We start from the raw sequence: 20,234 nt of genomic DNA on the forward strand, positions 1-20,234 counted from the left end.
CACGTCTACAAAGTATGATTTTTTTAATAATTAAAAAAAACAATCCGACTGTTACAACCAAACCCACCACTAACATATATTGTCTGCTTTGTCCCGTTCCACATCTTTACAATAAAATTTGTAACACATTTATTTTTACCCATTTAAATTTTATTTACATTAAATTATTTAAAAAAACTTTATGCTATATTCCATGTTGGTTCATTCTCTAATTGGCAGTTTGTTAAGTTGTATTTATCTTATTATAAATTAATAATTATATGTTAATATTTCAAAATAAATAGGAGAGCGGGCAGCCTGACCGGGTGGGACCAAGAATTTATTTCCATTCACATGGACATAAATGCCCTCTCCCATTTCAAATTATTTTTAAAATAATTTAAAAAACAATAAATATATATTTTTTAGACGAATAAACTCAATTAAATTAATAAAATATCTATTTATTTATTTATTTTCAAATTTTCCATTTAACATTCAAAATTTTAAATATAAATTTTGAAAATTTATATTTAAAATTTTTAAAAATTTATTTTAAGCCGTTAGAAAATAAATAATTATAATTATATTATAAGTAATTTTTTTTAGAAAATAAATAATTATAAAATTATAATAAAGATAGCTACATATAATTATATTATAAGTAATTTTTCTTTTAAAAAATTAATAATAAATTAAAAATGGTAATAAGATAAGTTTTAATCTAATTCGATTCAACAAAATTCAATTCAAATAAGTCGAGATAAAATTCATTTTTTTAAATATTCTTTTAAATTATTAATAAAATATATTAAATAATTATTTTAAATACAAAAAATGATGTTAATTATTGAAATGAATCAATGAAAATAAAAAAATTACAGATATCTTATCGACTGAGTTATATTCTAATAAAAAAATATTAAGTTATATTCTAATAAAAAAATTACCGATATCTTTTCGACTCAGACATATTCTAATAAGAAATTACATATATTTTGTCAATTATGTTATATTCTAATAAAAAAAAAAATTACAGATATCTTGTTGATTCAGTTATATTCTAATAATAATAATAATAAAATTACAGATATCTCGACTGTTATATTCTAAGAAACAAATTACAGATATCTTGTCCACTCAATTATATTCTAATAAGAAAATTACAGATATGTTGTGACTCAGATATATTCTAATAAAAAGAATATAGATATCTTGTGGACTCAGTTATATTATAATAAAAAAAATTTAAAATTACAGATATTTTATCGACTGAGTTATATTATAATAAAAAAATTACAGATATCTTATCTTTCAGGTATATTCTTATCCAGTTATAATACAAAATGGATTAGGATATATAATAAATTTGTAGGTTTTTTTTTTTTAATGGATTAATTAGAGTACTTAAATATGAGCTGTAATTATAATTTTCAAACCAAAAAAGAAAAAATTCCAATAAAAATATAATTATTTGAGTTTAAAAAACAGCAAAATTTGAAAATTGAGTTCAAAAAAATTGGTGTGAACGAAAATTGTAGCTGGGTTCCAAAGAAAAGGAAATTAAATAATTGCAAATTGTAGAAAATAAAAAAAAAAAAAAAAAAAAATCGAAATCAAAATCAATGGATGATACGATCCTTCGCTTTGAAACTTGCAGCCCTTTAGTCCCTCTTCTTCTTTAAATACGGCGTCTCCATTTCCATTTTATGGAGAAATCAGAGCTTTCTGTGATTTTTGTTCATTTCTTCTTCTTCGTCTTCGTTGCGATTTCTTGTTCAGTTTTTTAGGTTTTCGCCATTGATGGGAACTGAAGCTCCGCCAAGAACATGGAATGCTGATGGCAACGACAATGTTTGTTTCTCTTTCTCTTTGTTTTTCAATTGATGATCGGATTGAATCGAAACTCGTTGAGGATTTTGTTCTGTTTTAGTTTGGGGAAATTTCGTGGTTAGGAATTTGTTCTACTGAATCTTAATCGTTGATTTGATAGTTTGTTATATGCGCGAAGTTCATGATTCTGTAATCCATTTATGAACGATCTGTTCTTCTTCCATTTGAATTCCATTTTTTAACTATACTCTGATTGATTCTTATGGATTCGAACTTTTAACTACGGTGTTTTAATCGATTGAGTTAGGTTGGTGTTGGTGTANTTTTTTTTTTTTTTTTTTTGTGCATTTGGTTGTTGGGTTCTGGGAACGTGATCATTTTCTTGGTTTTGTTCATGTTCTATTGCACAACTTGAACAAAGGAGGTTGGGTTCCATGTTAGGAGATTATTTTAGGTTGAAAATGGTTTGTAATTTGAAACAAAAAGGAAAAAAAGATTCATGAGGATTCTTCCTAGAAAGTGTTTAAGCTGACTTTTGTTGGAATGCACCCAAGAACGATGAGAATATGACACATTGGTTTAGAGTAGAATGAAACATTTTTTATAAAGCGTGGAAACTTCTCTCTAACAAACACGTTTTAAAAACGTTGAGGGAAAGTTTGAAAGTGAGTCCAAAAATGACAAATGGTATTAAAGCTAGATATTGAGTAGTGTGCCAACGAGGACGCCGGGCCCAAGAAAGGTAGATTACGATATCTCACATGGTTGAAGAGGGGAATGAAATATTGCTTATAAGGGTGTGGAAATCTCTCCTTAGGAGATGTGTTTTAAAAATCTTGAAGAGAAGCTCGAAAGTGAAAACCCAAAGAGGACAATATCTGCTAGCGGTGGGCTTGAGCGGTTACGAATAGTATTAGAGCCAGATACCAAGCTGTGTGCCAGCGAGGACGCTGGGCCTCAAGAGGGGTGGATTGTGAGATCCCACTAAACATTATTTATAAGGGTGTAGAAACCTCTCCCTAGTAACGCTCCCTAGTAACACGTTTTAAAAAGTTTGAACGGAATTTCGAAAGTTCAAAAAGTACCATAACAATATCTACTAGTAATGGGAGGTTGGTTAGGTTCAAAATCACCTTTAAATCCGCTTTGAATTGCTTAAAAGTCGAGGTTCTACACGTAAAAATCATTTAGAAACATGGAGTTGTGCCCCCACTTTCTTTTGTCCTGTTGGGAACAGCAACAGCTCTGGTTTCTACTTCAAATTGTATGAAATCTAGATTTTCTTTTTTCTCTCTTCTTTAATACTCTGTCTAGGTGTGAGAAAACTGGCCACTTGTGGACTTTGACTTTGATGGATGGTGTCACGTTGTGCCCATTTTGTCCACATATTTGAATTGCTTTAAAGGAATCAGTTGAGTTAACAATATTGACCTTGACTTTGCTAAACCACCAGTCGGTCCAATTCTCGAGCGATGATGTGTAACAGCTCAAATCTATCGCGAGTAAATATTGTCCTCTTTAGCTCGTTATGTATCATCAGAGAGAAGTTTCCATCCGTTTATAAGAAATGTTTCGTTACTCTTTCCAATCAATGTTAGTTTGTCAAATTTGGATCATAAAACACTCAAAAAGAACCTTTTTGATACCCATTTCAAAAGTACGTGGAGATCAAAAAGTGACCCATATTATGGTTTAATCATTACTTTAATCTACCTCGATCGCCTAAGATTATAATAATATTACTTTTTGATTGCTTGCACTTATTTATGCCTGCCATTGAGATGTTTTTCCCTTTTTGTTGATTGATAGGGAGTCGAAAAGACGAAGGAACAAAAGAAAATAGATGAGTGGCTTCCAATTACTTCGTCAAGGAATGCAAAATGGTGGTATTCTACCTTCCACAATGTCACCGCCATGGTTGGTGCTGGTGTCCTTAGCCTTCCATATGCCATGTCAAACCTTGGATGGTAATGAGCTCGGTTTTCGAAAACAAGTTCATATCAATTTGAACTCTGATCGACATCGATCTAACAAATTTGAACTTGCAGGGGTCCTGGTGTGGCTGTGTTGGTATTGTCATGGATCGTCACTTTATACACATTATGGCAAATGGTGGAGATGCATGAAATGGTTCCCGGGAAGAGATTTGATAGGTACCATGAGCTTGGTCAACATGCATTTGGTGAGAAATTAGGCCTTTACATAGTGGTGCCTCAGCAATTGATTGTTGAAGTTGGTACCAACATAGTTTATATGGTCACCGGCGGTCATTCACTAAAAAAGTTCCACGACATCGTATGCCCGAGCTGCAAGAATATCAAATTAACTTACTTTATCATGATCTTCGCCTCGATTCATTTCGTAATCTCCCACCTCCCCAACTTCAACTCCATCTCTGGCGTCTCGTTGGCTGCAGCTGTTATGTCCTTGACGTATGATATGCTAACTGCTTCCTATATGTGAAAGCTATACAAGATATATAGCAGAAACTGACCTTGAATTGTTGATTGATTTGCAGATATTCAACGATTGCTTGGACAACTTCTGTTGCTAAGGGTGTTCAACCAGATGTGCAGTATGGATACAAAGCTACCACTACATCAGGGACAGTTTTTAACTTTTTGAATGCTCTTGGAGATGTGGCTTTTGCATATGCAGGCCACAACGTCGTGCTGGAAATCCAAGCAACAATCCCGTCTACACCGGAGAAGCCCTCGAAAAAAGCCATGTGGAAAGGAGTCGTCGTCGCGTATATAATCGTCGCTCTATGCTACTTCCCTGTTGCTTTGATCGGATACTGGACGTTTGGAAATACTGTCAAAGACAACATTCTGCTATCACTAGAGAAACCTGCATGGCTTATTGCCATGGCTAACATGTTTGTTGTCATCCATGTTATAGGAAGTTACCAGGTAAACTTCTCAAACGATGTCAAAATCTTATTATCTTCTACAATCTGTATGAACGGATCGAAGGGGTAGTTGCACGACGAATCAAACGAAACATAATTGTTCATATGACTGCAGATATATGCAATGCCAGTGTTCGACATGATAGAAACTTTATTGGTGAAGAAACTACATTTCACGCCTAGTTTTATGCTTCGATTCGTTGCTCGTAACGTTTATGTCGGTAAGCAACCAATGTACTCATTATTCAACTTATAACTCCCTCAATTTGAATAGAGCTACTACTAATCGTTTTATCCTTGCAGGACTTACCATGTTCATAGGAATTACCTTCCCTTTCTTCGGTGGGCTACTCGGATTCTTCGGAGGATTCGCCTTTGCCCCTACAACATTTTTTGTAAGCTACAGCTTCTAACTCAATATCTCAGTCCAAGAACATGAAAAACAAGACCACCTAAAGAATTTTTCATGAAGTTATACAATACTTGCCTGCTGATCCTTCTCATTTCATTTTTCCTTCTCAGCTTCCCTGTGTCATATGGCTCGTCATATACAAACCCAAAAAGTTTGGCTTATCTTGGTGGACTAACTGGGTAAAGTTCTTCTTAGACACTGCTTTCATTTGATCAGATTCTTCACATAAATCCTTTCAAATTCAAGTAAAGCTAACATTCTCCGTTCATGTTCGGTTTCAGATATGCATCGTACTCGGAGTGCTTCTTACAGTAATATCACCCATTGGAGGACTAAGGAATATCATACTTCAAGCCAAGAACTACCATTTCTACTCATAAATTACCCATCAACTGATACAGAATGAAGCAGATGATAATAGTGTCTAGAAGTATGTTTGTAGAGTGATAAAGTGTCACTTTTAGCTGAAGATTAGAGAGAATCTTAGCATTCAAACTATCTTGGCGAGGGATTTACACTGTCAATTCTTTGACTCTTCATACACAATCACAATATAAAAGCTTTGCTTCTATTTACTTGCATTCATTTCCCTCTTGTTTATCAGACACAAAGTAACAAACAGGCATGAGAACCCTCCATTTCGTCACTTTTTTGGCCATTTCTTGCCTATTTCTATAGTTCAAAAGGGCAACAAAATGTGTCTAAATCATATCATACTGAAATAACACAGGAATTCTATATATATATATATATGTGTGTGTGTAAGCTACATGGAAAGAACAATAATAAGTCATTGAAGAACAAGAACAAAGATCATATATCCAAATGAGGGATGATGAAACAAAAACCACAAAACTTCTCAGATTTTGACACCCTTTTTTGTTGTGTGAATGATAAATGAATCTAACAGAAACAAATAGAACTCAATTGGTTCCTACCTCCTCCTCCCCCTGTTCTTCAGATGTGGGTTGAAAGAAACACCAATTTTGATATCATTTTCCCTGTTGTTAATCATAAGAAAATCTAACTAATGTAAGAACAAAGAAGAAAGTGAAGAAAGCCAAATTGCTTTCTCCTACCTTGCCTTCTTCTTCTCTAATTTGGTGCTTCTTTCTCTGTATAATTCAATCCAGAGATTTGTAATCCACAAAATACTCACAGAAATGGCAGCAGCAACAACAAAAATCCAAGACATCCAAACCCACTTAGGAATCACAGTCTCAGCTCCTCCATTGAAGAAGAACTCACCCATTTTGTAAAGGAAGTAAGGCCCAACAAATCCCCTGACGATCGAATACAGCACATAAAATGGAGGAGATAGAAGATTGTATACTCTATCAGCGAACTCAACATCAGCTCTTCTAGCTCTAGCGAGCGTCCAAGCGTTCTGGCAAAAGCTAGTGACCTCAGCGAGAATGAGAAGGACAAGAATCGCATAAGCGCCATAAGAGACGAGGTAACGGCAAGTGACGAAGACAAAGAGAGTGACCAAATGATGCGCAATGAAGAGCAAATCTGCAGGGAAGAAGATGAGATAGTGCAACAGATCCATGAGAAAGTAGGCGATGCTGTAATCGAGGACGGAGTTTTGAAAATCGGTATTGGATGAGGCAAAACCGCGAGCGATATCGGCGAGAATAGCTTTGGAAGCTAAGATCACGGCGGGGGTGCCATGAGCGAAGGAGATCGCGCAACTCGCAGCTTCAGGTCGGATCTTAGGGCTCCAATTACGAAACAATAGGAAATAAGCAATGATATAGATGGTAAAGAAGATGGAGAAGAAGAAAGGGAGAGGGTTGAGATGGGTTTCCATTGAAACCCGTTGCGGCCGGTGATCGGGATCGGAGACGGAAGCAATCCGGCGATCGGGAAAATTGAAAAGGGAGGGAAGGGATCGGGTTTTGGGGAAAATCAAAATCGAAAAAGCGAGATGGGAATTTGGATGGGAGAGATTGAAAGCCAATAAATAAACACGAAGATCCAAACATTTTTGCCCCCCTTTTTTCGGAGAATCAAATAGACAGCCACTGAAAAAGTTTTCCGTATTTATGATTTATGTAAATAAAATTATCTTCATTTTTTTATTTATTAAAATTGATTAAATAATATTAAATTTTATTTCATACAATTATATATTTTAAAATTTTATAAACAAAATGCTAATACATATTAATTATTTTTTTTTAAAAATAACAATAAAGCCTAAATTTGAGATTTATGGATTTATGGAAAATATAAAGACTAAATTTTGACTATTAAAAAAAAATTAAAAATGATAATAAAAAAATTCTNAAAAAAAAAAAAAAAAAAAAAAAAAAAAAAAAAAAAATGGTGATAAACAAAGTAAACTTTATTTCCCATAAAAAATAATTATTAAAAAAAGAAATTATATTATTTTAAGGAAAATAAAAAAGGAAATTATTTTATTTTTTCCCATATGTATTCACTATTATTATTATATATTGTATTAATCCGACCCATACGTATAGAAATTCAAACCTCTAATTATTTTATATGACATACCCAATCTATTATATTGTATTAATCGGACCGACCAGTAAGTATAGAAATTCAAACCATTTTTTTAGGGTTTAGGGTTTAAAATGCCATTCACTAGCCAAACTATGCTCGAGAAAATAATACCGTTTCACAAATTTATAATCCGAAGTTTTGATTAAAATATATTTTTGATTCATAAAATTTGAATTTAATATTTATTTAGTTTTTAAATTTTCAAAACTAATACTTAAATAAAAACCCTAAATTCAAGAGGAGAAACTATTTGAATTAATTAATTAGTTTTTTGAGACAAGAAAAAAAAANAAAAAAAAAAAAAAAAAAAAAAAAAAAAAAAAAAAACTTTTACGAATTCGAGTTGTTTTCACAGACCCATTTGTATGATTTGATAAATATAACTAAACTATTATCAATCATGACCCCCCAGAAAATCAGAATCCCGAACCCAATGGTCGGTCCCAATATAACTCTTTATGGTTTGGATTGGATAATATGGATTGGTCGGGATATCTGGTCATATGAACGCCCGCCCCTCCTATCTTCTATCTTCTATCGTATTTCGTCTAAATAAATATAACCAATGATCAGGACTGGGAGGAACACACCAGTTTCTATCTTCAGTCAAAAGGGATTGATTATTCAATTCTACCATTGAATTCAACATCACACTATTTTATCCTCTAATCAATTTCACCTTCTTCTACATCTTTTATAGAGTTCGAGATATAATTTGGCTCGTTTTCTTCGTCCTCTTCGTCTGCTTTAATGAATAACCCGAGTTGTTCTAAAGGATTGCTCCCTACAAATTTGAAACTGCCCAGACCGTCTTGCGAGTGATCGGGGCTTGTCTCATCCACTGAGCTCGGCAGGGGTTCGGTATGAGCGGTTCTAAGCATCTCCAAGTCTTCCAGGAATTGGGAGTTCTCATCTATTGTAACGGTTTTCTCAATCTGGCATTATATTCGAGTAAACGAGTAAAAACTATGGAGTTTCGGGTGACTACTGATCTGAACTTGGATTGATTGTGTAACTTACCTGGAGCAATGCCTGTCGTGCTGCTTCTCTATCGAGTTCCCTCTTTCGTTTAGCTTCGGCTGCAGCTTCGGCTTCGGCTCGTCTTTGTGCATCGCGTGCAGCCTTTGCTTCTGCTAGTAGTCGAGCTTTTTCTAAATTTCACGTACAAAGAGTGTTAATAACACACACTGATCTCAATCACTGGAACAAAGTCAATCAAATTGACGATTCTGTCCAACTACCTTTCCTTTGCTCCTGCTCCAGCTCCTCCCTCTCCTGTCTCAACTTCTCAGGATCGCCCTTGTCGCCCTGATCTCGGACCAGATCAAAACGCACACCATCCAGATCAAAACTCGCAATCTCTCATTGCAAAATCCATAAAAAGTAGTAGGATGTTAAACAAGTAGGCCATGTTTTGAACCAACCTGTGCCATCGTCTTTTCTTTAGCTCTTAAAATTGTGTCAACAAATCGGTTTTTAAGCAGAGCAGCCCGAAAAAGCCGCTCGGGGGACACCGGCTTCTCAGATGCAGCGTAGTTACCTGCAATGTTGATAAAAGAATTAACAGGAATGTACTCAAAACAGGGGTCATTCTCGTCTTTTGGAGTATGATAGGCATGCCACACTTCAACTCACCATCCTGATTGCAGTCTGACTCGGTAGAACTGGGCTTGCCGGAAGTCTGCTCAAGTTGTTCATAGCCACCTTCAGATTCTGAGAGTAAATAGCATAAGTTGCAAAGCAAATGCTTCAATAACAATATAAAACAAAATTTCCGAAGAATGGTATCAAGAACATGAATCAATAGAGACAACGATTAAGATTTAAATTATAAAAGACACACAACATGAATCAATAGAGGCACGCTCATACCGGCATGCTTCTTTTTACCGGATAACGTTTAAAGAACACAAATGTGTTGAATAATCCAAACAAAGTACGAATTTGTCAGGAGGGGATTCAATCAGAACTTAAAAGGCATGAACCAAACACGATGCTAAAATATATCTAGTACAAAAACACAGCATGAACACATTTAATATTTGCGCAGCCAGCAAAGAGTTACTCAATTCATGAAGATAAAGATGGGTATCGCATAATCCAATTTCTTTATGAGGAAAAGATGAAGGAAGGATAAGAACACCCACGATTCCTTTCAAATGGTCCGCCCGAGGTTGTCGTTTCAATTACTAGACCTGCAGAGCCAATTGTTTCTGGAACCTGTCGATAGTCCAAAGAGAAAAATCAACCACCTCTGACATCCATTTAACAATACAAGCAAAGCCCGAATGCAAATTTTCTAGAAGCCATCCATTTGAGGCTAAAACAATAATCAATAAAATACCTGCTCGTGCACATGAATTGGAGCTTTATCACACTCGGATTCATTTTCAGAACTAGAAGAGTCTGAATCTGCTGATAATAAACGAGATTGTCAATGAATAGGTCAGATAACAAAAAGGTTGCACATTAATGATGATATTCCACTCATTTATCAACACGAGTAACATATGGATCTTTAGGTTCGATTCCTATTATTATGGAATCTTTGTGTTGTTAATAGCTATATTATGTAGTTATAACTGGTATAATATTTTTATCGTGCAAAACGGTGATGATAACATGCCACAACAGAGTACCAATACAAGATAGAAAAAGTAAACTGTACTAACCTTGTGAATTCCTTGAGCTCGTACATTTTCTGTTCCTAAGGATAGCATCCATAGCGTTTTTATCTATCTCCATAGGAGCACCGCTTGAAACAGGAGCTTCATGTCCACCAACATTCACATCCTCATCAATTGGCCCACTCCCTAATATTGAAATGGAAGAAAATAAAATAAAGAACTATATGAGAAGCGTGTCGCTAGTACTCATAGTGAAATCGAGGTAGGCCCCAAGACCTTTGGATGGTTGCATTGATGAGTTGCTTACTCCAGAGTCATTCAACATCTGCAACTGAAAGTAATAAGTTATTTAAAACAAAAGCAGTCAAATACATAGATAGATTACAATATAACACAATTGTCGAATTGGTATTAATACCTCAATCACACACGGTTCAGCACTGGCATTATTCTTTTGTTTCTCCTGACAATGATCATCTAGTAGCTTCCGCAATTTGAAAAGTGTATCATCGCTGAGATCATCAATATCAATCTCAAATTCATCTTCTCCACATTCCCTTCCACCAGAGCTATGCTCTCTCAAGAAGTTAATTATATGCAGGGGAAATTCTCCTAACATCGACTCCAGCTCTCTCCCCAGATTTAGCTTTTCTTCGTCTGTCATTACACGCTTGGCGGGTATGGGTGTAATTTCTTGAGGCCTAGAAGCAACTTTCATCTTTTTTGGAGGTACTTGCTTAACAGTCTCAACATCTTCTCGAGGTCTAGATTTAGTTGGCAATGCATGACCATCCATTTTTGGAAGCTTTTTCTCAATAGCTTTCCATCTCATATCAAAAAATGAGTTAAGAACATCAGCCATGACGTGCACATCATTGCCAGGAGGGTTGTATGTCATTGCATTGGTGAAAGTGAGCCTCACATCAGCAAGAAAATCCAGTGGACTTGAGTATGCTCCAGAAGATAACTTAGTTTTCACAGTTCCCAAATCCATTGGGTGCTTGATAATTGTGAAATAATCAGGGAGATTTAACTTCACCACATCAACAGGAGTGTTAAATACCCAGCCATACTGGTGTGACATTACTCTTTTCAAAAGTTGTTCACACTGTTTCATCAAAATCGCTGAAGTAGTGGTTGCGGTGTTGGAAACAGATGCTTGCACGGTAGACCCAACTTTACCCGAAGCAACCCGACTGCATCCTTGCCCTTTCTTATGGCTCAGAACATTAGATTTCTTTCGTTGCCCCGAAGACAAATTTGAGGTATTTTTAATGTGTTCAGCTGATGGCCCATCGCGCACATTGCTACAACTAAGAATATCACTCGAAGATGAGACTGTAAAACTATTTGTTCTAAGCAATTCTACTTTCTTTCTGAGGGTTTGAATCTGTTCCAGTTCATTTCTCAACCTGTAAACCAAGTCCTTCCTCTCGGATTGCAACAGGCTTGTCAAGGGAAGAACTTGGGTTCGGACTCGCAACCCTTCACGCCTATCAGAATTAAAACTCATACATCTTCTCATCGGCGTGCTAGAAACTTCCGAAACAGCAATCTCAGGATCAATTCTTCCTGAGCTTCCAGAGCCCTCTGATTCACCAGCAGTGCGAAAGGAACTACTACCATAGTATCTTTCCGGGTATCTAATATTCTTTTCCGTCCTCATATCCATTTATATGAACCACGAGCTGCTTCGGAAGCGCCTTGGAGCAATTCTGGTTCTTCAAGAATGCAGACTAATTGAACACGGGCGTGATCAGGCACCTCCACTGCAAACACGCCAAACCATTCAGGCTAAACCCTGAAGAAAGTGAAAACACCAAGATCGAAAATTGCTTCCCACTCAGCTGCACTCAATATCAACACTTTTGTTCATTAACTCACGATTAAAACCACAAAAGACAATAGTAACATAAGAAAAATCATAAAAGCAAATCAAGCCAGAAAAACACAATTTTAAAACTATTATAAGTCAATAGTACAAATAAATTACGCCGAGAGAAAGCAAGTAGATCCAAAGCCAATACTCTTGTCTTTACAAATTAACCAAGTACAACAAAATCCCCCCTAGATTTGACCATATACAAACGGCCAATGAAAAAAAAGAACCCTAGATGATTTACCAGTAGCCTCACAAGCTTCCTAGGTCAATAGCTCCACACAACAAAACCTCTCACACTGTCTGAATCGCAAGAACAACCCCCCAACAACTGAAGAACCGAGAAAACCCCAATTCAGAAGCGTAGATCAGAAGCCGCCACTGAATCCCACAACTTCAAATCGAACTTCAAACACAAGCAGAGAGTGTAAACAGAACATCCAAACCTCGAATCCCTGAAAACTTGCAGCAAAACAACGACAACCGAAGAGGAAATCGAAGATTGAAGAGAAGAAAAGAAAAGAAGAGAAAACCGCGTCGAAGACCTAGAGAGAGAGAGAGAGAGAGAGAGAGAGAGAGACGCCCTCACTCTCTAGTCTACTATGCTAAGACGCAAAGCCCACGATTTCCACACGGTACCTAGGGAATTGGACGGCTAAGATTGAAGCCGCCAGTGGGTGAATTGGTTGATCGTGACCGTTGGATGTGGATTGCAGTTGGGAGGGAGGGTTTTTTTAACTTCTGCCACCCGGTTAGAAAAGTAGGCGACGGGGGAATTTGATTGGTTTTAAAATAAATAGAAATTCGATACGGAACTGAAAAATCTGACGTGTCAATAAAAAGCTTATGAACATGTCATTCCCTCAACGACCAACTTATTTATTTATTTATTACACATTTTTTCAAACTAAGTTTTAAAAATTATTTAAATAGTTTCTAAAAATATTTTTCAATTTTTCATCTTCTCAAAACATCGGGAACTTCATCATCAAATGCTCCTCTAATGACCACTGGACCGAGACAATGATCACTACTACCTGTGCTCGTGTAACAGTCCAAATCCTTCCCTTCAAGGTTTTAAAAATGTGTCAGCTAAGAAAAAGATTTCACACTCTTATAAAAAATATTTCGTTCGTTCTCCTCTCCAATTGAGTGGGATCTCACAGGCGATGTCTAGCTAGATTTTCTAGCGATCAGTAAGGGTATAGTCAACAATTAAGGTCAAATTAGTCGAGTATAGTCAACAGCTCAGCTGCAAAGTCAACCTACTATCATTCAACGAATGATCAAAGAAACCCACGAACTATTTTAATAATTCTCCTCAAAATTTTAGAGATCGACGATATTTGCTTTGAAACTTCAAGAACAAAAGAGAGATACATGTTAATCATCGTGTTTATTTACGAGACTTCGAGCGTACGATCACAAAATAGCGATGGATTAGTAGTTATGGCTATTTACAGGAAGCAATTTGACAGAGTGAGTTATAGACAGTAAGAAAAGCTCCAAATTTTGTTCTCAAGAACCTGACCACTTTGAATGAACAACCAACCATCCCATGTAGTGGGCAGCTTACTTAGATTAACCTGCCAAATAACAGCATAGTATCAAAACCCAGAACACTAGCTCCATAGAAGAGGTCACCAGTTCATATAAAACGAGCTCGAACCAATGGTTACGCCAATTATACACCCATCGAGGTACTCGTGATGATGTTTATAAGAATAAGATTGTTCAACCACCAATGGTTTCCCTAGTGAAAAGGTCTCGAGATGTATGGAGACACCCTTTCAAGGTTTCGGAGCTTGAAAACACTACTTAAAACCTTGGAGCTAGTCTTAGGAAGGTGAAATCATGTGAGATCCCACGTCGGTTGGAGAGGGGAACGAAATATTTTTTATAAGGGGTATGGAAACCTCTATTTGACATACGCGTTTTATAACTGTGAGGCTGACAACGATACGTAACGGACTAAAATGGATAATGTCTACTAGCAGTGGACTTGGATTGTTACAAATGGTATTAGAGTTAGACATCGAGCGGTGTGTTAGCGAGGACACTGGTCCCCGAGGAGGGTGGATTGTGAGATCTCACATCGGTTGGAGAGGGATACGAAACATTCCTTATAAGGGTGTGGAAACCTCTCTCTAGTAGACGCGTTTTAAAACCATGAGACTGACAGCAATACGTAATGGGCTAAAACAGACAATATTTGCTAGTAGTGGACTAAGACTGTTAGAAATAGTATCATAGCCTACATGGCGGTGTGTCAGTGAGGACGCTGACCCCCAAGAAGAAGGGGGTGGATTGTGAGATCGGAACAAAGCATTCCATATAAGCGTGTGGAAACCTCTACCTAATAGACGCGTTTTAAAACTGTGAGGTTGACGACAATACGTAATGGACCAAAACGAACAATATCTACTAGCGGTGGACTTGGGCTGTTACAAATGGTATCATAGCCAGACACAGGGCGGTGTGTCAGCGAGGACACTGACCCCTAAGGGGGGTGGATTGTGAGATCCCACATCGATTGGAGAAACGAACGAAGCATTCCTTATAAGCATATGGAAACCTCTCCCTAGTAGACACGTTTTAAAACCATGAAGCTGACGACAATACGTAACGGGCTAAAGCAGACAATACCTACTAGCGGTGAGCATATGATGCATGGACCCATCAGCCACCACCCCGGATAATAAACGAAAAAAAGCTCAGAAGAACGAGTATTCATCAAACTAACCTTGATTTTCGCTTCACCTCGGGATGGAGGATTTCGCGTCGCAGCTCGATTCGTGACGATCTAACTCATCTCAACAAAGGTTCATAGGGAGCAGGGCATGGAGAAACACTATGATCCGGCAACTGATACATGAACTCAATAGTCACTTCCAAGCATGACTGAAGAATCTTCTTTTCCAATCTAACAAGCTGAGTAGCAACTCGCTTTTTCGGGTTCAAATCACCATCGACCAGCTGATCAAACAAACGAGTAAGCAAACGTGAAGAACAATGGATTCATGACAAAAACATTACCAGAGACTCGTCGTCGCTCAACGTAGTCGGGTAGCCAGCCAGTCGTCGCTCGAAATAGCCAGCAACTTGTTCCAACACAGCTCTTTCCATGCAAGGGCTCACCTAAGAAGCAATGTTTCAACATTGGTGGATTGCCCACATTTGTTCATTAGCCAACAGCGACATTTAATACTTACAGGACAGACAGGACCTTGAGAAGAAAGAACAGACAGCATAGCTGACGGATCAGTGACATAGCCAAGCCTAAGATAAGGAAGCATGTCTAAGACAGCTTCTTTCTCCTTTCCAGCATAAATCTGTGTCAGAAATGACATTTTATGAAACACAACAGCTTAAACACTTCATTTCTGTCGGTGTTTTGAATTCATACATAAAAGGTTTGTATTGATAATCTGCCATTTCTTTGAGCAACCATTCTTTTATCTTGATATTGAGGATCTTCAGTGTTCAAAGCTGCCTGACACAGGGAACAACGATGTTAAGTGATATTGATCCAAAAGATTGTGAGTTACAATCAAACATGAAGGCTTACCTCGACTACTAAGCGATCGTAGCGGTTATCTTCGTCGACGAATCCATAGTTTAGGAGTAGTTTTGAATTAGGCTGTGGCCCGCACCTGTTCTTGAGTTTGAACAAGAATGAAAAGCTTGCTAAATGAATTAAGAATAGGTATAAGCTCACCGCTAGCCGATATTGTCCTCTTTGGGCTTTCCCTTTTGGGGTTTCCTTCAAGGTTTTTAAAACGCGTATGCTAGGGAGAGGTTTCCATACCCTTATGTAAAGAATGTTTTATACTCCTCCCCAACCGATGTGGGATCTCACAATTGATCCACCCCACTCGGGGTCTAGTGCCTTTGTTGGCATTCGAGCGGTGTGCCAGAGAGGATGCTGAGTCTTGAAGAGTGTGGACACCGGGCGGTGTGCCAGTGAGGACGTTAAGCCCTGAAGGGGGGTGGACACCGGCGGTGTGCCAACGAGAACGCTGATCCCCGAAGGAGAGTGGACATCGAACGGTGTGTCAACGAGGAGGCTAAGCCCTGAAGGAGGTGGACACTAGGTGGTGTGCCAGCAAGGACGTTGAGCCCTGAAAGGGGGTGGACACCGGGCGGTGTGCCAGTGAGGACGCTAAGCCTTGAAGGGGGGTGGACACTGAGCGGTGTGCCAGCGAGGACACTGAGCCCCAAAAGAGGGTGGACACTAGGCGGTGTGCCAACAAGAACATTGGGTCCCAGAGGGGGGTGGATTATGAGATCCCACATCGATTGGAGAGAGAAACGAGTGTCAGCAAGGACGTTAGGCTCCGAAGGGGGGTGGATTGTGAGATCACACATTGATTGGAGAGGGAACGAAACATTCTTTATAAGGGTGTGGAAACCTCTCCCTAGCAAACGCGTTTTAAAAACCTCAAGGGAAGCTCGAAAGGGAAAGCCCAAAGATGACAATATCTGCTAGCGGTGAGCTTGGACTATTACATAAGTCGGTAGCACGGTTGCAAACTTACCAAACCGCTATAGATTCCCCAGCCTTGTACGGCCGATCAACCACTAGTTCCACAGCACCATCAACAGCACTTAACATTGCCTTGCAATGGCTTCTATAAGCCAACAACGGAGGGCCAAGAGGAACCAAAACAAATCTCCGAGCCAAACTTACATTCTATATTCAATAAGCCTTTAGATGATCAATTTGGAAGCTTCTTAAGAACAAAGAATACCTTAAAAACATCGAAAAAGAACATGAAGACAGATGGTGAAACAAAACATGTTTGAATTACCTGTAAATGCACCACACATGATTGAACTGCAACAAAGGCTTGTTTGAAAATCTCAAAGGAAAATGCCTCCGTTGGAATATCATATGGGTATTGCTGCAAATAACCCAATAAAAGTTAGTCTAAATCATCATCTACTAGATACTCAACAACTTCATGGATTACCTGAAATAGAGAGCCAGCCATAAACCACACAGTGTCAAGCTCATTATACTCCTTGATTCCTTCCGCCCGTTCGAGAACTTCTTTCTGATCCATACAAGTACGAATTTAGGTAGGAAATTTCTAACTCAAGCCCACCGCTAGTAGATATTGTCGGTCTTGGCTCGTTATGTATTGCCGTCAGTCTCACGGTTTTAAAACGTGTCTACTAGGGAGAGGTTTCCACACCCTTATAAGGATGTTTTGTTCCCCTCTCCAACCGATGTGGGATCTCATAATCCACCTTCTTTGGGGGCCCAGCGTCTTCACTGGCACACCGCCCGATGTCTGGCTCTGATACCATTTGTAATAGCCCAAGCCCACCGTTAGCCGATATTGTCCGCTTTGACCCGTTACGTATCGCTGTCATTACTAGGGAGAGGTTTCCACACTCTTATAAGGAATGTTTTGTTCCCTTCTTCAATCGATGTGGGATCTCACTCCACCCACTTGGGGGCCCAACGCCCTCACTGGCACACCACCTGATATTTGGCTCTGATACCATTTGTAATAACCCAAGCCCACCGCTAGTAGATATTGTCTGCTTTGGCCCATTACGTATCGCCGTTGGTCTCACAGTTTTAAAACGCGTCTACTAGGGAAAGGTTTCCACACCCTTATAAGAAATGTTTCGTTCCCCTCTCCAACTGATGTGAGATCTCACAATCCACCAAACTTGGGGGCCCAGTGTACTCGCAGGCACACCGCCCGATGTCTGGCTTTAATACTATTTATAATAGCTCAACCCTACCGTTAGCAGATATTGTCTGCTTTGGCCCGTTACGTATCGCCGTCAGCCTCACAGTTTTAAAACACGTCTACTAGGGAGAGGTTTCCACACCCTTGTAAGGAATGTTTCATTCTCCTCTCCAACTGATGTGGGATCTCACAATCCACCCCCCACTTGGGGGCCAGCGTCGTCTCTGACACACCGTCTGGTGTCTAGCTCTAATACCATTTATAACAGCCCAAGCCCACCACTAGCAGATATTGTTCGCTTTGGCCAGTTACGTATCGCCGTCAGCCTCACGGTTTTAAAACACGCCTACTAGGGAGAGGTTTTCACACCCTTATAAGGAATGTTTCGTTCCCATCTCCAACCGATGTGGGATCTTACACAAAATGAGTGACTAGGTGAACTACGCATACAATAAGTTGCATAACAATCTTGTTACCTTTGTCGAACTTCCTGAGAGGTAATCGAGTTCAGCTTCCGACCATAGAAGAGGCGACTCAACGGCTAGTTGGCCCCTCCCACGCTGGCGATCGAGCTCTCTAATGTAAGGGTACCAGAAAGACTTCTTTCCTTGTTTCTTTTCATACATCAAGTACAAAGCTAAGCATGCCAACTCTGATAACTTGTTGGTGGTTAACAACTCGGCTGCAAGAAGATCCAAACAGCCATAAAAGTTATGAAATCAAGATTGTCTTCCTGCTTCCAAAATAAAAGTAAAAAATAGTTAGTATGGGGCACAGCTGTAACCGCTCAAGCCCATTACTAGCAAATATATTGTCTTTTTTGGATTTTTCCTTTCGGGTTTCTCCTTACAAATGGTATAGAGTGACACCTAGCGATGTGCCAGCGAGGAGATTAAACCCCAAAAGAGGGTGGACATGAGACGGTGTGCCAGCAAAGACGCTGGACTTTGAAGGAGGGTAAATTGAGGGGTCCCACATCGATTGGAGAAGGGAACAAGTGCTAGTGAGGACGCTGGACCCCAAAGGGGTGGATTTTGAGATCCCACATCGGTTGGGGAGTAACAAACACGTTCTAAAAACCTTGAGAGGAAGCCGAAAAAGAGAAAGCTCAAAGAGGACATTATCTACTAGCGGTGGGCTTCGGCTGTTACAAATGATATCGGAACCAGACACTGGGCGATATGCCAATGAGGAGGCTAAGCCCGGAAGGGCGTGGACATGAAACAATGTACCAGCCACGATGTTGGGCTTTGAAGGAAGGTGGATTGGAGGGTCCCACATCGATCGGAGAAGAGAACGAGTGCCAATAAAGACGTTGGACTTCGAAGGGGATGGATTGTGAGATCCCACATCAGTTGGGGAGAACGAACCATTCTTTATAAGGATGTGAAAACCTCTTCCTAGAAAAAACGTTTTAAAAACTTTGAGGGAAAGTCCGAGAGGGTGGACATAAGACGGTCTGTTAGTAGTGGGGTTCGACTGTTACAAGACACTAGACAATGTGTCAACGAAGAGGCTGAGCTTCGAAGAGGGTAGACACGAGGCGGCGTGCCAACCGACAACACTCAATCAATCATAGCAAGAAGTAGCACTACCACCACTTAAATGTTTAACAACCATACCGACGGTCTCATTTCCAAGAACTCTCTCAAGCGTCACGACCAAGGAATCCGGCACCGACAATGCAACATCACCCACCTGAAAACCCCAACAGTCCCCAAAATCTCCCAATTAAATCCATTGAATTAGCAATAAAAACACAACCCAGAACACAAAATCACCTCAAGATCTTCACTGGCAGCCACATAACGTATAGGCCAATGATTCATATCATGCGAAGCCTTCTCCTCAAGAACAACCTTGCAAGGGGGCAGCCCATTTTTGTGCATCCAAGCCTTCAAATCTCCAAATTCATCCTCTTCCTCCTTACGCGATCTGGCAACAAGGGTATCGAAGCTCGAAGCAGAACAAGCATTCCGGCGACGAGTTGGCCGTAAAGAATTGGAAAAACCAGAAATTCGCCGCGCAGAAATGGAAGGTTTGGAGCGGAGAAGGCGGCGGTGGGAGGAAGGAAGAGGGGTGTCGAGTAAAGGACAGAGCTCCATTGGAGGGGTTGTTGAGATTAGGCGATTGTTAGGGTTTTGAGGTGGATGGATGATCGGGGAAGAAGAGAAATTGATGGCTTGATATTTGCTTGGCTTTAGATGGCAGATGAGTTGGAGGGAAATGGAGACAGGGCACAGCAACAGACAACTTATGTTGTCGTTGGAGATTATAGGACTTGGTTTAAGTTGGTGTATGAGAGACGTGTCACAGTCGCACTTTGGCGGCAACGGACTTGCAATTGTGTGAC

General features: G+C 39.1%; 4 protein-coding genes across 8 annotated transcripts; 1 reads left to right on the forward strand and 3 right to left on the reverse strand.

The window, feature by feature from the left end:
• Positions 1-1,649: 1,649 nt before the first annotated feature.
• Positions 1,650-5,720, forward strand: LOC111789798 (lysine histidine transporter 1-like). The gene is made up of 8 exons (XM_023670489.1): positions 1,650-1,833; positions 3,622-3,779; positions 3,861-4,244; positions 4,331-4,724; positions 4,839-4,944; positions 5,027-5,118; positions 5,246-5,314; positions 5,417-5,720. Exons 1-8 carry the CDS (start codon positions 1,783-1,785, stop codon positions 5,513-5,515), a joined length of 1,353 nt encoding a protein of 450 aa, XP_023526257.1. The 5' UTR covers positions 1,650-1,782; the 3' UTR covers positions 5,516-5,720.
• Positions 5,721-5,836: 116 nt separating this feature from the next.
• LOC111789799 (TLC domain-containing protein At5g14285-like) lies at positions 5,837-7,170 on the reverse strand. Its single transcript, XM_023670490.1, has 2 exons — positions 6,215-7,170; positions 5,837-6,136 (listed from the first exon to the last, which is right to left on the reverse strand). Exons 1-2 carry the CDS (start codon positions 6,946-6,948, stop codon positions 6,070-6,072), a joined length of 801 nt encoding a protein of 266 aa, XP_023526258.1. The 5' UTR covers positions 6,949-7,170; the 3' UTR covers positions 5,837-6,069.
• Positions 7,171-8,243: 1,073 nt separating this feature from the next.
• Positions 8,244-12,756, reverse strand: LOC111789800 (transcription factor GTE9-like). Of its 5 annotated transcripts, none has more exons than XM_023670492.1 (11): positions 12,418-12,756; positions 10,713-12,063; positions 10,571-10,625; positions 10,340-10,480; positions 10,012-10,082; positions 9,815-9,887; positions 9,303-9,380; positions 9,092-9,207; positions 8,909-8,975; positions 8,688-8,818; positions 8,244-8,602 (listed from the first exon to the last, which is right to left on the reverse strand). In XM_023670492.1, the coding sequence occupies exons 2-11, from the start codon at positions 11,964-11,966 to the stop codon at positions 8,333-8,335; spliced, it is 2,256 nt and encodes a 751-aa protein (XP_023526260.1). In that variant the 5' UTR covers positions 11,967-12,063; positions 12,418-12,756; the 3' UTR covers positions 8,244-8,332. The 5 variants fall into 5 exon arrangements, with proteins under 5 accessions (XP_023526260.1, XP_023526261.1, XP_023526263.1 ...); XM_023670493.1 differs by having other exon boundaries at positions 10,713-12,095; XM_023670495.1 differs by having other exon boundaries at positions 10,571-10,619; positions 10,713-12,141.
• Positions 12,757-13,531: 775 nt separating this feature from the next.
• LOC111791450 (ribulose-1,5 bisphosphate carboxylase/oxygenase large subunit N-methyltransferase, chloroplastic-like) lies at positions 13,532-20,130 on the reverse strand. The gene is made up of 12 exons (XM_023672802.1): positions 19,663-20,130; positions 19,504-19,579; positions 18,358-18,563; positions 17,147-17,230; positions 16,985-17,077; positions 16,712-16,866; positions 15,742-15,826; positions 15,580-15,666; positions 15,386-15,505; positions 15,210-15,311; positions 14,917-15,149; positions 13,532-13,759 (listed from the first exon to the last, which is right to left on the reverse strand). The coding sequence occupies exons 1-11, from the start codon at positions 19,984-19,986 to the stop codon at positions 14,982-14,984; spliced, it is 1,500 nt and encodes a 499-aa protein (XP_023528570.1). The 5' UTR covers positions 19,987-20,130; the 3' UTR covers positions 13,532-13,759; positions 14,917-14,981.
• Positions 20,131-20,234: the final 104 nt, after the last annotated feature.

This window comes from Cucurbita pepo, chromosome LG03 (assembly GCF_002806865.2).
Source record: "Cucurbita pepo subsp. pepo cultivar mu-cu-16 chromosome LG03, ASM280686v2, whole genome shotgun sequence".
Lineage (NCBI taxonomy): Eukaryota > Viridiplantae > Streptophyta > Magnoliopsida > Cucurbitales > Cucurbitaceae > Cucurbita > Cucurbita pepo.